Source organism: Phalacrocorax carbo, chromosome 1 (assembly GCF_963921805.1).
Source record: "Phalacrocorax carbo chromosome 1, bPhaCar2.1, whole genome shotgun sequence".
In the NCBI taxonomy this organism is placed as follows: domain Eukaryota; kingdom Metazoa; phylum Chordata; class Aves; order Suliformes; family Phalacrocoracidae; genus Phalacrocorax; species Phalacrocorax carbo.
Window position 1 is genome coordinate 98,131,846 of NC_087513.1, and position 13,898 is coordinate 98,145,743.

Below are 13,898 nucleotides of genomic sequence, written 5' to 3' on the forward strand. Positions count from 1 at the left end.
CTACTAGACAGGAGAAGTCCCACAGAGAGAGCCAAGTACTTCGATACATTTAAAACATGAATAAATTTAAATTGCTTGTGCTTGTTTGGCTCAGCTGAACATGGACTTTGCATGCCAACCAAAGCCAGTAATCTTCCTCATGTTGTCCTCCAGGCCTGGCAGAAATCTTCTAGCAAAATAGATTTTCTTTTGCAAGACTAAATCTTCAGATAGTTCTGGCTTCTGAAACATAAAGTGTCCATGGAGTTGGAACACTCAAAAGCTAAACTCAAAGGAACTGAAGTCACCATTCAGCAATTGTTTATCATTTCTATTTTATACTTAATTTTCTATTTTATAGACTAGAACTGTACTAAGCATACTTAATATGTTAACATTTAGCTTCAGGAGCAACACTGGTCTTGAGGCTGCCCTCTGTCAAGCCTGAAGGACTGTCGCAGTAACTAACTCCCTGTATCCTATCTCTGAGCCCGTACCTTGTGCTTTTACTTGCAACATGTGCTATCTGCTTTTGAGTATGAGAGGTGGCCTCTACCACTAGAAGACTCACAAATTCCAAACCCCTTGTAGAAAAAGTAGTGGGATGGGCAAAAAAAAAAAAAACCCTTACCTGACCTAAGCAGAACTGCCACAGTTTGTCTATCCTCCAGTCTCAGCTGTCCAGCCTATGTAAATGACAAATGTCAAACCTAATTATCAGTATAAATGCACCTAAAAGCACTTATGTATACTTTGTCCTACTGCATCTTGGATATGGGTTAAGCCACATGATTCATTTAGGAAAGTAAAATATCATTGTAAGAATTTAGCATGGCCTAATTACTAAACTTCAGATACATACTTCACCTGATTCTGCATCAGCTTCCGTACAAATCCTTACCGATACATTGATTTTACAAGTATTATATATGCTGTTTCAAAGAGGAATTGTCCACACAAGAAAACTTTAAAAAAGGGTATGTTTATTTCTATTCTGCTTTTCCATTTGGTATAAAGGCAACACAAAGCAACTTGATCTTAATGTGCTGTGACCTGAAAATGACTGAAAATGAGAAAGTAATCATTAATAAATTCGTGAGTCAAGAGGTTGCATGGGTTTCTCACTGATCCATCGTGAGATGCCAAGCCAGATGATAAGAATTCAGGAAAAGGAACATGTAAACAATCAAACCTACATTTGATAATTTTGCTGGGCCAATGTTATTTGCTCGTTTTTCACGAAGTCCCTAAGGGAGACAGAGATCAAACTGTGAGCTTTTCGCAGATAGTTTGGAAAGACCTGATTCTTCTACATTGCAGAAGCCCTTCCTGAAAAGACCTGAAACTTTAGGCAGCTGCAAAATCCTACACCTACAAATCATTTACTGCAACATCAAAATGCATAACCATTATTTCACGTGGTGTTCACTTGCAACAGAAGGCACAATTAGGGAATTTCTGTCACCATGAAGAAAGTCACATACTTGACAGGAAGCAGAAGTTCTGTATAACCAGTCCTGAAAGACTTCGGTGTGATTGTACAGATACATCAACAAGCTGCTTCAACATATAGCTTGATATTACCTTAAGCTAGAACAACAGCATATACATTCTTTAATTTTTACTGTCACCATCCATTTCTACGATCTTACATTACCATTATACGTGAATGACCACATGTTCTTTATCAGCTTTCTTGGCAAAATAAGAGATCGTGCATAAATTCCTTGAAAAAGGAGTTCCTTTATTTTTTAAAAAAGGACCATTTTTCCATTACCAAGTGAAAACTTTGTAAAGTATTTATCTTCCAGTAATATTTTAATATAGAAACTTAAATCGCTTACTCTGGTCATACTGTTCTAACAGGAAGTCTTGTGGCACTGCAGGACCCAGGTATTTTCAGCCTCACTCTAATATCTAACCATACATTCAGCACTTGTTTAAAAAAAACCGTTTCTGTGGCCACTTACCATCAGCAAAACACCCTTACCACCAGATCAAAAATGCAGCATCTTCACTAGCCCAAAAGAGACTAAACTCTACAGCATTATTACAATGAGAAGCTTTGTTAAAAAAAATTTATTTTGAAAGTTAGACACACCCTTAAAATTGTACAAAGACAACAAGCACTCAAATTACACAAAGAGTTAGCAGTGAGTACAATGTGAACACAACAACAGTGAGTCTTGCCTCTCTTTATAAGTAAATATAAATAGATTATCCTTGCCAAACTTCCAGCTTTTTTTTTTTTCTTTTTTTTTATTTTCTCCCCTGAAAACCGGCTCATTATGCTGCAAAACCTAGCAGAGAGCATTTCACTGTTGAGTTCAACAGAATTGTTAAAAGGGGCTCTGGCTAAAAATAGTCCTTCTATCATGAGAATATCCCATACTTTGCAGAACCAAGTTTCTCTCGCAATTGAAAAACAGCTTTCCCTTTCATTATGTCGAATGTTTGACCTCCTCTAGGGACCTCCAAATTACAGGCTTCAAAGTACTTAAAAATATTAGAACTTGCTCACGTTTTTTCAATAACATGCAAGCTGGAACTAACATGGTGCATACCTGTACGGAGTCACAAAACGGAGAATGTTCCTGTTTGTATTTTAATCTTTGAAAGTGTTGTTCCAAGAAAAGCACTTTGGAGTAATTTTAGCTGTGAGTTGGCTAAACTAGTATAAGTACATGATCAGAGAAGAAAATATTTCTTCTTTTTCTTTTATATTACATTTACAGCTTCAAATATATTAATAAAAGCACCTGGCAAAAAGTATCCCTTATAGCTTGTCCCTACATATATATGTAAAATGAAAAGCAGACCTTGCTACCATCCTCCCTTTGCTTCTGAAAGTACTCTTTACAGGAAATACATGAAAAAAAAATGCAATGTTCTTGCAGGAAAAAAGGAAAACCCCATGGAGACTGTTAAACAACTTAACCATGGCCTCTGTTCTAGGAATTAGTTCTTACTTAGGTTTAGACATACCAGAAAACTTCCGCTGTAAATCTACCTTAAGATCAATAGCAATTAAACCAAGGTTATGCTTTATCCAAGAGCCACGCTGGCAAAATTATGCTCTGAACTTGAGTGTTTGCAGGACTTTGTTCCAAGACTGACTGGAACCATTTTTACTTTTAAAGACAGTAAGTGTAACCATCTTGATGATGATCTGGGTTATGTCCATGAATATAAACTAACTTATTATTCTTTCTAGATGACCTGCAAGTGCTCTATTTTTCATTGCTTTACTTCATTATGAACATTTGTTGCAACGGTTCAGTGTCTCGGGTTTAGAAAAGCTTGAAAAATGTAGCTCTTTTTTTTTTTTTAAAAAATATCCCATTATTAAGACACCAGTGTCCTACAAATTGCTGTGCACTGGAATTAATTCAATTCCATTCAAAATCCTGATGACCAATTTTTGCTTCCAAATTGTTATGAGTTGGTAGCCTATGGCTACACTGGTAAGGTTCCTCCACCAGGCTTGTACCCTCTGTAGTAAATCTGCATAAAAAAATAAATTGGTACTAGAATAATTACTGAAAATACTTAAAGAATTGTATTAGTTCTGTAAATTGATAGTCTTGTACACAGTCTGCTTTATAAGTAGAGTAAGCTTTTGAGAAACTAAGTGTTCTAATATCGCTTTGCCTTATTGAAAATGACTGGTTTTCTTTTTTTTAACAAAAGATGTTGATATTGCTAACTTTTATTTTTATGTAAAACAATATACGTGAAAGTAACTTTACTTTTTTTTCCAGTTGTGCAAGAACCTGTTTAACATTACCATTAGGCTTTTCAAAATGTCTGTCAGTTTGCCAGTTAAGGGAGAAACATACAGCATTGAATCCTATATGAAATGGTTATGGAGTGCAGCCTGTGAAACTCCATGTTGGCAAGAACTGAGCTAACTAGCCAAAATTCATACCTGTTAATCATACCGTCTTCTGTAGATGCTTTTGTTTAATGGAAGCCTGTTTTCTCAATAATCTGTTGTTTTTTACTTGCTTCAATTCTAAGATAGTATTCATAAGGTAAAAGAAATTAAAGCAAGGATGTTGCTTCACTGTAATGAAACAGCAGCTGTAAAAGAACACTTTCAATTATCGTCAGGACACAAAAGACTATTGGTAGTGTACCTTTCCCTTGGCTTAAGAAGATTTATAAAACAGTTCCAGCCCAAGGCAGTTCATGATCCCAAGCTAAACCCTAGCTTGTGCGATAGCAAACGGTACTTTGGAAGGCCTATTCCGATATCTAGGATTAGAGAAAAAAATTACTACTGTTATTTCTGCCTCAAGTTCTAAACCAGCAACCAATACCATTGACAGGATTGCTATGACTGCATGGAGTCCCGCCAGCTTCAACAGGGACCAAAGGTGCGCCAGTGTACTTAGTACTCGTGTACTGGTACACACGGTAGGCAGCCTTCTGCGTTTTAGTTTCATCCGCTTATTCAAACGGGTCTCATAGCAGAAGGCTACAAGACATGGTTATAATGTAACACAAGTGCATTTCTGTAGAAGCTAATTGCACAAAAAACCCCAGTTTTTCATAAGTATGTAAGTCTCTCTCAAGCCAGCAAAAGAGACTGCCCTAGAAATAGCTAGGGAAGTAGCTACAGAAACAAAATAAGCAGGTTTTATTTTGTCTCTTTTAGCAATTCCTTAGTATTGCTGTAAATATCTGGAATAAAACAAATAATGAGAAACAGATACTGTGAAACTCTACTGGGGAAAGGAAGGTGAACAGAACAACTGGCTCCACCTGAGGGAGTTAAAGCATGCTTAAACCCTTGTATCCACTGAGCAGAGGATTTCTGTGCTGCTGGGAAGATGCTCGGCTCCCTGAACCCAGAGCATCAAGGAAATATAGAGCAGGCAGAAGTTTGTCGTATTCCAGCGCTTTGCATGGTGCTCCCTCATTCCATTCAAAAACTTTACAGAGCGCTTACGGTGAGTGGACTATTTGGCATAATAGTTTGGAATAGCTCAGTACCAGTTGACTAGACTTTGGAGAGGGTAACGTTATTGAAATTCTTCAATTTCCCATTTTTCTTTTTGCCAGACGAATAGATGTGGCCTTGGCACAGACTCAGAAATTCCAGTATAGCTCCAAAGTATACATGCTTTCATATTTGCGCTTACAGGTACTGAATAGCCTTTGCAGTAACTATTTTGAAAACTATTTTAATCACCTTACCTCCTTTGACTAAAAGGCTGAGGACAAGGACAGAGATGTAGAGGAAGCTTCAGGGAAAGACGGAGAAGCCTCTTCCCCTGCGCGCTGTAGAAAAAGCTTTCTCAACTCCACACTTTAGTACCTCCCCCACCCCAAATTCAGATTCAGCATCCTTTGTCCTGCTAGTAATAAAAAAGCATTAATCCTCTCTACTGAGATCTTGGTCCAGCACAGGTTTCACTTGCCTGCAGCTGCAATGCAAACCACACTCAGTTACTCATTTGTCTACTCAACTTTCAAAAATTGGCACAGAAACTGAAGGAGACATGTTAAACTGAGACAATGAAACAATGCTTTTAAAAAAGCCAGCATGGTAAACCTGCAGAACTCCTGCCTTTATGAGAATAGTGGAGTTGAGGTCAATAGAAGAGACGACTGCCTATTTAAGCTAGATAATGAATGCACCCACAGTTGCACCAAGTAGGGCAAGAGAGCATTCTAGAAGAAAAATATTTCCCGCTTTAGCACACAAACCTAACTTGAATAGGAATTTGCAATAATCCTCCCACAACAGAGCAGTTATATTTTAACTAACCATTCTACAGCTTCTTGCATTTCAAATGCGCAGCGCTGCTTCTTGGTCACTCGCGGACAGGATACTGGACAGAGCAATCCACTGACATGATTAACAATCCCTATCGCATCGTCTTCCTCGCGTATTTAGACGCACAGTTTGGTAAGTGAGGTCCTCCATCCAAGTGCCTTTTTCTTAGCGTCAGTTACAGCTGGACTGAACACAGATGAGGTGTATGCCAGGTACGCTCCCTGCGTTCATCATGAGCTCTACATCAAGTAGCTCTGATGTCTACAGCAGGGTTAGCAAGTCTGCAGCATACCATTAAGTTCACAAATAGATTGTCATTTCTACAATAATACAAAATAGCTTGTAAAACCAATATGTAACACTGTATATATGCATGAATATAAAAATAAACCACACCATCAATATGTAAAACTTCACAACAATGATGAAAACAGTTTTCTTCTCAACGGTCTTCAGTATTGATGAGCTGGTTCTCATTGTCATACCCATCAGGCAGGTATGCTTTCCTTAGCTGGTCTGACTTGGGTATTGAACTGCCATTCTTGACGTAGCGGGACAGGAAGGCTCGCACAGATGGATGATCAGCCTTCTCAAGTGGAATATTAGCTTCCAGGCACATTTTCACAAAGTCCTGGATGACGCTGGTTTTCTCTGTCTGGGCAGTACTGTTGCACTGAAGGGAGGCAGTCAGAGTCCTTTGCTTCTTCCTGACGTTCTGTTCTTCAAACTCTGCCTTTCGCTTTGTGTGTGTTTTAGACTTGAGGTGGTCATTGATGGCAGACTTGCGAACATGATTCAGAACCACATTGCAGGAAGTGCAGAAGAGTTTTCCTCCATCTTCGTGCAGCTCACTGCCAAACTCAGTTACACGATCCTGAGGAGTCACGTACAAAGCCGTCTTCGAGCGGTTACGTGATGGTGCAGACTTCACTCCGAATCGTTCCATCGTTGCCTTCAATAAACTCTACCTGAAAGCTGAAAAAAAAAACAAAAAAAAACCCCGCCATTAAAGCGTGCTACTGATTTCAAACATATAGTTCTGGATGCAGACTATTCAATACCCAACATAGCGCTTATTGACACTGAAAAAATAATCCCATGTAAGATACATGTGTGAAACTATTATTGAAAGGTTCTTCATCTTCAAGTCCAAAGAACTTAGGAAACCAAAGTTCCTCACAGGACAGGGTAAAATACTTCTTAGTTTCTACAGCAATAAAGCTCAAGTGAACCCACAAAACTCAATCTGTTTGCCACTGAATGTCAAACAGAAAGGCGTTCTGCTTTTTCTTGAAGAATTTTTATCGTTCACTCTTTAGGGTAAAGGGTGCTTTCTTCTTAGTATTTTCAACATATCTGATAGTTTCTTAGTTATGTTGAATCAGTAGTTTTCTGTTTAGTTCCTTGAAATATGTATTAGTTCTCTTAGCAAAACTTAGTTGTCCAAATATCAGGCAAGGTGGTCATTACTGTCACTTATGCAAACCAAAAAAAAGAAAAAAAAAACACCAACAAACCCAAACCAAACCTGAGTTTTGTCAGCACTTGTTTGGGAACACCCTTCGCTTTTGCCCCAGCTCAAACCACAACTATTAGACTGAACCTTAACTCAGAGTCAAAAGCAAATAATATTGTCATTGCAACTACAGACTGCCAGAACAGCCTAACATTAACAGAAAATTGCATAATTTCAATGCAAAATAAGAACCTGTATTTTCAAAGACGACAACTTCTCTAAAGAAGGTAACTGATAACTAAGGGTTGGATATTTTCTAACGTCACTCTAAATTCCTCTGCACTACCAAAGCAGGCAATAACCTAGTCCAGTGTGCTAAAATCAAAACCAACCTATTTTTGTTGTTGTTGAGATATAGAGTAAGTGTAAATAGAGTAGGTGTAAATCTCAGCCAAGATAATTCAAATCCTGTTCAAAGTAAAGTTGAAGTCAAGAAACGGCACTGTTCAGGTTTGAGGTTTTCTGAGCAAAATGACCATTCATGATATCAACCACCCACTCGCTTATCAAAAAAAGAGCAATGGGTGTTTATTTAAAAAAGAAAAATGTATTTTGGTTGTCCAGGCACTTACTTATGGGTACAAACAACCTTGAAGAATTTTGTATTGCCTGTACTGACAAGGCAGACAGAGACTGGAATACCGCTAGACGTACGGTTCTCTGTACTTATTTTGTCACGCATAGAGTTTGCTGTTGCAACATTTTACAACATTTTAAAAGATCTGCCTTTAAAAGGCCAGGATTGCCAAACTATAAATTGAGCTTGTCCAGCTCTAAGGACTGAATGGAGTTTCTGCTGTCCAGAATGCCTTTGCTTGCTCTGGAAATAGAGTAAAGGAACAGAAAATTCAGTCTTTGCCATTGTCTTTTTTCTTAAACCATTGCTACGTTAAGAGATTACAACCTTTTGAAAAAAAAGGAGATAAGGATCTTGCTACTAGCTAATTTCCTTTTAATTTTTTGTGCTATTTGCTACTTCCCAGGACTGTAAGTCTTGACTGATGCTGCACAACACTACGGACTAAGATAAACAATCTTTTTTCAGTCTGGATGGAACTTTTTCCTTTCTTTTTGTTGCTTTATGCAATTTATTCCCATAGCTGGTTTCCTAACTGACTCTTTTCCGAAATCCAGCAGAAAACAAGTCTTAACCTAACATACTTGTTGCTTCGGCTTCAGAAACATCCAAACGAATCCCCTACCGAACCAGGTATTTGCACTTAGGCTTTATCACAACCCGTAGGAGCCCTGTGAGTGGTACAACTACTGAAAAACAGGATTTTTGGTGGGGGGTTTTCGGTCTCCAGTTTCGGCACGGATTCTTTGATGCCTCCGACCTCCTTGGCTACCCCGGGTCCCCCGGCGGGGGAAGGTGTGCGTGCCGCCGAGGCACCCGGGGCAGGGCGCCCGGCCTGCCCCCCTCACACCGGCCGGGGGGGCTGCCTTGGCTACGAGGGGTCACCGGAGGGGGGACCGCCGCGGGCACCGAGCGCCTCTGGGCGAGCCCCGGGAGCATTTCAGGTGAGGACTAGCGGCCCGCCTCCCCAGCCCCCGAACCGCTTCCGCCGTTCCCCCCCGCTGCCACCGGAGCAAAATGCGCTTATTCCCAGGGGTTTGCTCGCCGGACTGACGGCGCCATTTAACCCGTACGGGCCTCTGAGCGGCGGCGGGGTCCGCGCTCCGCCGCCCCTCTCCCTCGGCCCCGGCCCCGGCCCGGCGGCGGCAGGTGCGGCCCCGCCCCGCTCCGCTCCCTCCCCGACCCGGCACGGCACGGCGGGTGTTTCCATGGCGGGGCCGGGAGGCGCCGCCGCCGCCCCCTTCCTCCCCTCCCGGCCCGGTCCCGGCGCCCCGCGAGTGGCGGGAGCGCGGCCCCGGGCGCTCCCCGCCGAGCCACCGCCGGCCCCCGCCCGCGCCCCCGCCCCCCGTGCTGGGCACCGTTACCCGCTGCGGCCGCGCGGCCTCCCCGCCGCTCCGCCGAGGGCCGCCGCCGCCGCGCCGCGCCGCAGCCAGACGGACCTACCCACCCTGGCGGCCGCGGTAGGCGGGACCTAGCAACCCGCCTAGCGACCGCCGCGCCCGCCCGCCGCCCGCCCCTTCTCCGCCGCCACAGAGCGGCCGAGCGGGAGAAACCCCTCGGCGGTTGGTTCCCCTTGGCCCGGGCGCGCGGGGATGGACGGCACTCTCGCCCAGTTGGAATTGGGGGGCGGGTGTAAGCGCCGTGATGGAGGCACGCTCGGGCCAGTCGGAGTGCGAGGGGGCGACAAGTGGCGTCTGGCGGACGGGGGTCTTTTGGCCAGTCGTCGGCAGGAGGCTGCGGAGGGAGGTGTAACAGACGGGACGAGCAGCCAATGGCGAGGAGGGGACAAAGTAACGAAGAGACTTTTGCTCCAATCAAAGGACGTTTCGGGGGGGCCGGGAGGAAGGGAGGAGCCACGGGTCAGAGGCCACCAGCGAGCTCTCCGGTCGTTGGCAGTTGATGGGCAGGGCGGCTGGCCCAATAGGAGGGCAGAGTGTGGGCGTGGCCGGACGTGACGGATCGGCGCGGGGCTCGCCCCTTCCGGCGCGGCGGGGCGGGGCGGGGCGTGGCGGGGGCCGGGGCCCGCTCGGTACGCGCAGGGCGGCCGCAGCAGCATGGCGGAAGACGAGAGCGATCAGGAGTCGGAGCGGCTCAGCGAGGAGCTGGAGGCGCTGGTGGCGCCGGGCCCCGCTGCCGGCGCGCCCGCCCTCCTCAACAGCCAGTATTACTGCCGCCGCTTCTGCCAGGTGAGCGCCGCCCCGCCTCCCCGCGCCGCTCATTGCCCCTCCCCCCCGCGCCGGCCAGGCGGCCGACCGGCCGGCCGGGCGGGGGTGGGGCGCCGCGGGGCTCGGGGGCCCGGTTCCCGCGCAGGGAGGAGGGGGGTCCGCGGGGGAGGGGGCCCGGTCCGCTCCCGGGTCGTGGTAGGGGAAGGGGGCCGAGGACAGGCGGCCCGCGGTGGGGGGCCGGGGCGCTGCCGGCGCTGACTGACCCCGGCCCGGCCTGGCCCGGCCCGGCGGGAGGGGGGAGGCCAGGCTGGGGCGGGCGGGGAGGTTCGTGTGGGGGAGGGGATTGGGGGGAGGGGGGGGGAGAGAGCCGCCGGCGCCTCCCGGCGGAGGGGGGGTGGCGGCGGGGTCCGCCGCGGCGGGGAGGCTCTGCCGCCTCCGGGCCCGCCGAGCTGGGACACGTGCGGCGGTGGCGGTGGCGGTGCTGCCGGCAAAACAACTCCGGGTGGCTTTGCTGGGCTGGGGAGTCGGGCGCGCGGCGGAGGGAGGGAGGGCCTCGGGAACCGTGCTCGTAACGGTGGCTAAATTAGGCAGTGGGTTTTTTGGTTGGTGTTTTTGCTTTGGTTTGGGCGCTTTTCCTCACCCTTTAAAAAGCAGAGTTTCTTTTTGCTGGCCCGGAATGCTTGTGCTCTTTGCAACCTCTCTATGTATGCCTTGTAAAGTAACGATCGACAACAGGTTGCTTGTCCTAGTTGCTTTCATCAGCACGTGTTGAAAAAACATTAGTTATGCCGGGTGTATTTCGGCCACGCTACTTGCTGTTTTCAGGAACACGGTCTAGAGGGTTTTTTGTATGGGTTTGCTTCAGTTCATCAGCTTCTGGGCTGTTTACCTCGCCGCTGTGAGTGTTTCCTTCTGTTTAAATAAACGTGCTTCTGCGTTCTTATTTTTGTTTCTCCCGCTTCAACATTCAATAAAACATCTGTTTGAAATATTATTTACTGTAAGATCCGTTTAAAATCATCATGGGTAGCATACCGCTCAATAAGTCCCCAGGTTGCATTTTCGTTTTACCTACCCTTTTATATTTCTTCTCTTCAGTGGTTTCTCTAAATTTGGTATGCATGAAAAGAAGTTGTGAAGCCAGTAAAAGTGAATGTTTTTGGAAGTATGGCGTAAACTACAGTTGTAAGAAGTTACAACCATATGTGATTCAGTTGGCAGGTTGGGAAGATGTTTTCTTCTCCTGAGCACCGAGAGTTTTATCTTAAATATTTCGAGCTGCACTTACTTCGTGTTGAATTCGTTGTATTAAGGAGGAAGCATGGGTAGGGTGAGAGCTTCATATACTAATGCCGATCCTGTTTCCGAGACAAAGCTAGGAATGGGTAGGGAACAGAAGAGGCTGAGACCAAGGAAGGAATTCTATAAAATAGTTGTACCACAGTTATTAATGGTAGAGTATCGAAATCATTTGACCTTGACTTCTGCAGTTTCTTTTGTGTCGAAGGATTGCCAAGCCCTCTCCCCTACTTTGTTTTGGTTTGCTTCGAGTTTATGAACTCTCCACGTGGACAGCCAATGTTCTGGGTATATAAAAGGCTTTGGCTTTTTTCTCTTAAATTTCCATTTTAACAATGCATAGTTTAAGTAATCCAGATGAAAATTAGTTAATATATTAACGCTTCATCTCCAGGGATGGTTTTGTTGTTGTTTAAATTTGGCCTGGTGTGATGAGCAGTCATGTGCTCACTCAAAATACAGTCTTCCGTGTTTTGTTTAAGCGTATTTTTTTTTGTAATGGATTCTTCTACTGGTGATTTAACTACATAAATACAAGATCTTAACTGGTGTAGTGTACTGGTATAAAAATCCAGTAGCTGTGTGACATCTGTGGTTTGACAACAAATGAAGTTGCACATGCTCCATGTTAGCTCATTTACCCTCGTGAGACACACAGTGGTGTAATTATACTGGTCTCTGTGTATGCCTATCTAATAAGTGATGAAGCACGTTTATATTTCTTGTTCAGAAAGTGTCATGAAGTTTCTCATAACGTTTGTTGGAAAACAAAACTTCTCACTTAAATACTGTGTTGCTTTATTAGATTTAGCTTTGCCTGCTCCCCCCAGATAAGCCTTTTTTGGTGCAGTTTTTCCTTTTGGCTCTAGCTTTTGACAGAGCCTGTTGCTTCGTGCTTTTCTATCCAGATCTTCTGAAGGTCACATTTGGATGTTGTGCAAATCAAGCCTCTCCACCTCATTCCACTCCGCATTGGTAACACAATTTTGCTTGTTTCGGTGGTTATTTGGCACTTCTAAATGTCCTAGTTTGCCTCCTAGGTTTCTGTTGTTGTGTCAAAGTTGAACAGTGGTTCTAGAAATAGCTGCCGGGCGATAATACCTTGAGTTGGAACTACCTGAAAGAAACACTTTTATTTTGAGAATAACAACAACCTATTAAAATATGTGTGTCTGCTTCAGTCATAGCGATGAAGCTTGGTGTCAGCTGATGAAAAGAACATTGTTTAGATTGCATATTGGTGTGCTACTGTGTGAAGTATGCACGCATCCACATCTCGGTCTCAGTAAATCGATCCGAAAATGAAGCAAGATCTAAGGCCTTTTTGGTTTGTAGAACCGTTTTGTGTAGATAGAAGGAAAGACCTCTTGACTGATCTTAAAGAGTAAGAGGGTGGCTTAGACCTTGAAAAGCATTGGCATGCACGTCTTTCATCCTTGAAATATGTTAGAAAGGTAAAATATTGCTGTAAACAGCCACGTTCAGTGCTCTTGAGACCTGGAGTATTGCAGCTGAACTTGATTTTTAGATAGTAGATTAAGTAACAGTTACCAAAAAATGGCTGGATTATCAAAGCATTTTCCTTAAATATATGCATAATCACGATTTAGTGATACAAGATGAAGTCAGAATGTGGAATCTCTAGACCCATGTGTAGTTTCTGGGCTCTATTTTTTTACTGTAGGTGTGCATGGTCATACAGAGTCATTACAGCCTGAATCTCCCAAGGCAAAGTAGAATAAAATGTTTTCTGGGATTGTTATTTGAGATTGATGACATGGGGAGAACAAAAATCAAGTTTGCTGTGGTTGGGAATGGAAAGAGACAGTTGGAAGATGAGATAAGTGCCCAGTTTTGCATCTCACCAGCTGTTTCTCTGTTACTTTCTAAAAATTGCTGGTCTGGCTTTTCTTTATATTTATGAAGTTCACCGTGTATTGAAACCACTTACACGTTGGGAAAATCAAGCCTACTGTTCCCAACTTTGACAAGCAAAGGAACAAGGCATCTGTAATTACTTTGTCAGCTTAAAGACATTTAAAAGGTGGTACCTAGCAGAAACCGCCTCAATCTAAGCATTTGGAAGAGCTTCATGAGTTTCAACTTGCTATGTTATATGCAGAATTTGAAATTCTTTCATGAGATTTCTCAGGAACCAGAGCCGTTGAGAGGTTCCCATGTGAGTGAAATACAAATTATGAAGGGCAGAAAAAAATAGCGTAGATGGTTGCTTTTTTGTATGAGGGTGGAGGGAGTACTTTTAAAATTGGAAGGACAAATTTCCAAATTCACTTGATTTTAAAACAGACCTCAACAGTGAGCTGGAAAATGGGTATAGCTTACTTTGTTGTACTTGAAGTGGGTATAGTTTTATCTACTAGCTTGACATTTTATCTTCAGAATCTTTTCTCATAATGTTAAGTACTACCAAAATATTACAAGTTACTCCCAGCATTACTGTAGTTGTCCACATGGCTGCATAACTGTACTAGATGTTAATTTAAGTTGTTCAGCACAGACTGAAATAAACACAAGGTGAGTCTGATCTGAAGTAACAAGGTAATACTGCGAGAGGTA

At 44.0% G+C, this 13,898-nt stretch overlaps 3 protein-coding genes across 5 annotated transcripts in view; 2 read left to right on the top strand and 1 right to left on the bottom strand.

Annotated features, from left to right (window-relative positions):
- The window catches only part of LOC104050522 (OX-2 membrane glycoprotein), a 69,726-nt gene extending 63,107 nt beyond the window's left edge, over window positions 1–6,619 (top strand). The window contains exon 8 of the transcript XR_010375622.1: window positions 6,521–6,619. The gene's annotated coding sequence lies outside the window, so the exon portion shown is untranslated. The remainder of the gene's footprint in view (window positions 1–6,520) is intronic.
- On the bottom strand, window positions 968–6,710 carry CGGBP1 (CGG triplet repeat binding protein 1). Of its 2 annotated transcripts, XR_010375625.1 has the most exons (3): window positions 5,756–6,710; window positions 1,176–1,226; window positions 968–1,042 (listed from the first exon to the last, which is right to left on the bottom strand). XR_010375625.1 is itself a non-coding variant. In XM_009509562.2 (1 exon), exon 1 carries the CDS (start codon window positions 6,708–6,710, stop codon window positions 6,207–6,209), a length of 504 nt encoding a protein of 167 aa, XP_009507857.1. In that variant the 3' UTR covers window positions 2,043–6,206. The 2 variants fall into 2 exon arrangements, 1 of the variants encoding a protein (XP_009507857.1); XM_009509562.2 differs by lacking the exons at window positions 968–1,042; window positions 1,176–1,226 and having other exon boundaries at window positions 2,043–6,710.
- A 3,120-nt stretch (window positions 6,711–9,830) lies between these two features.
- The window catches only part of ZNF654 (zinc finger protein 654), a 36,020-nt gene continuing 31,952 nt past the window's right edge, over window positions 9,831–13,898 (top strand). Inside the window, exon 1 of one of the 2 annotated variants that reach the window (XM_064468505.1) lies at window positions 9,831–10,043. In XM_064468505.1, coding sequence (XP_064324575.1) covers window positions 9,912–10,043 — 132 coding nt within the window. In that variant the 5' untranslated portion in view covers window positions 9,831–9,911. The remainder of the gene's footprint in view (window positions 10,044–13,898) is intronic. The other variant, XM_064468482.1, reaches the window with a different exon arrangement.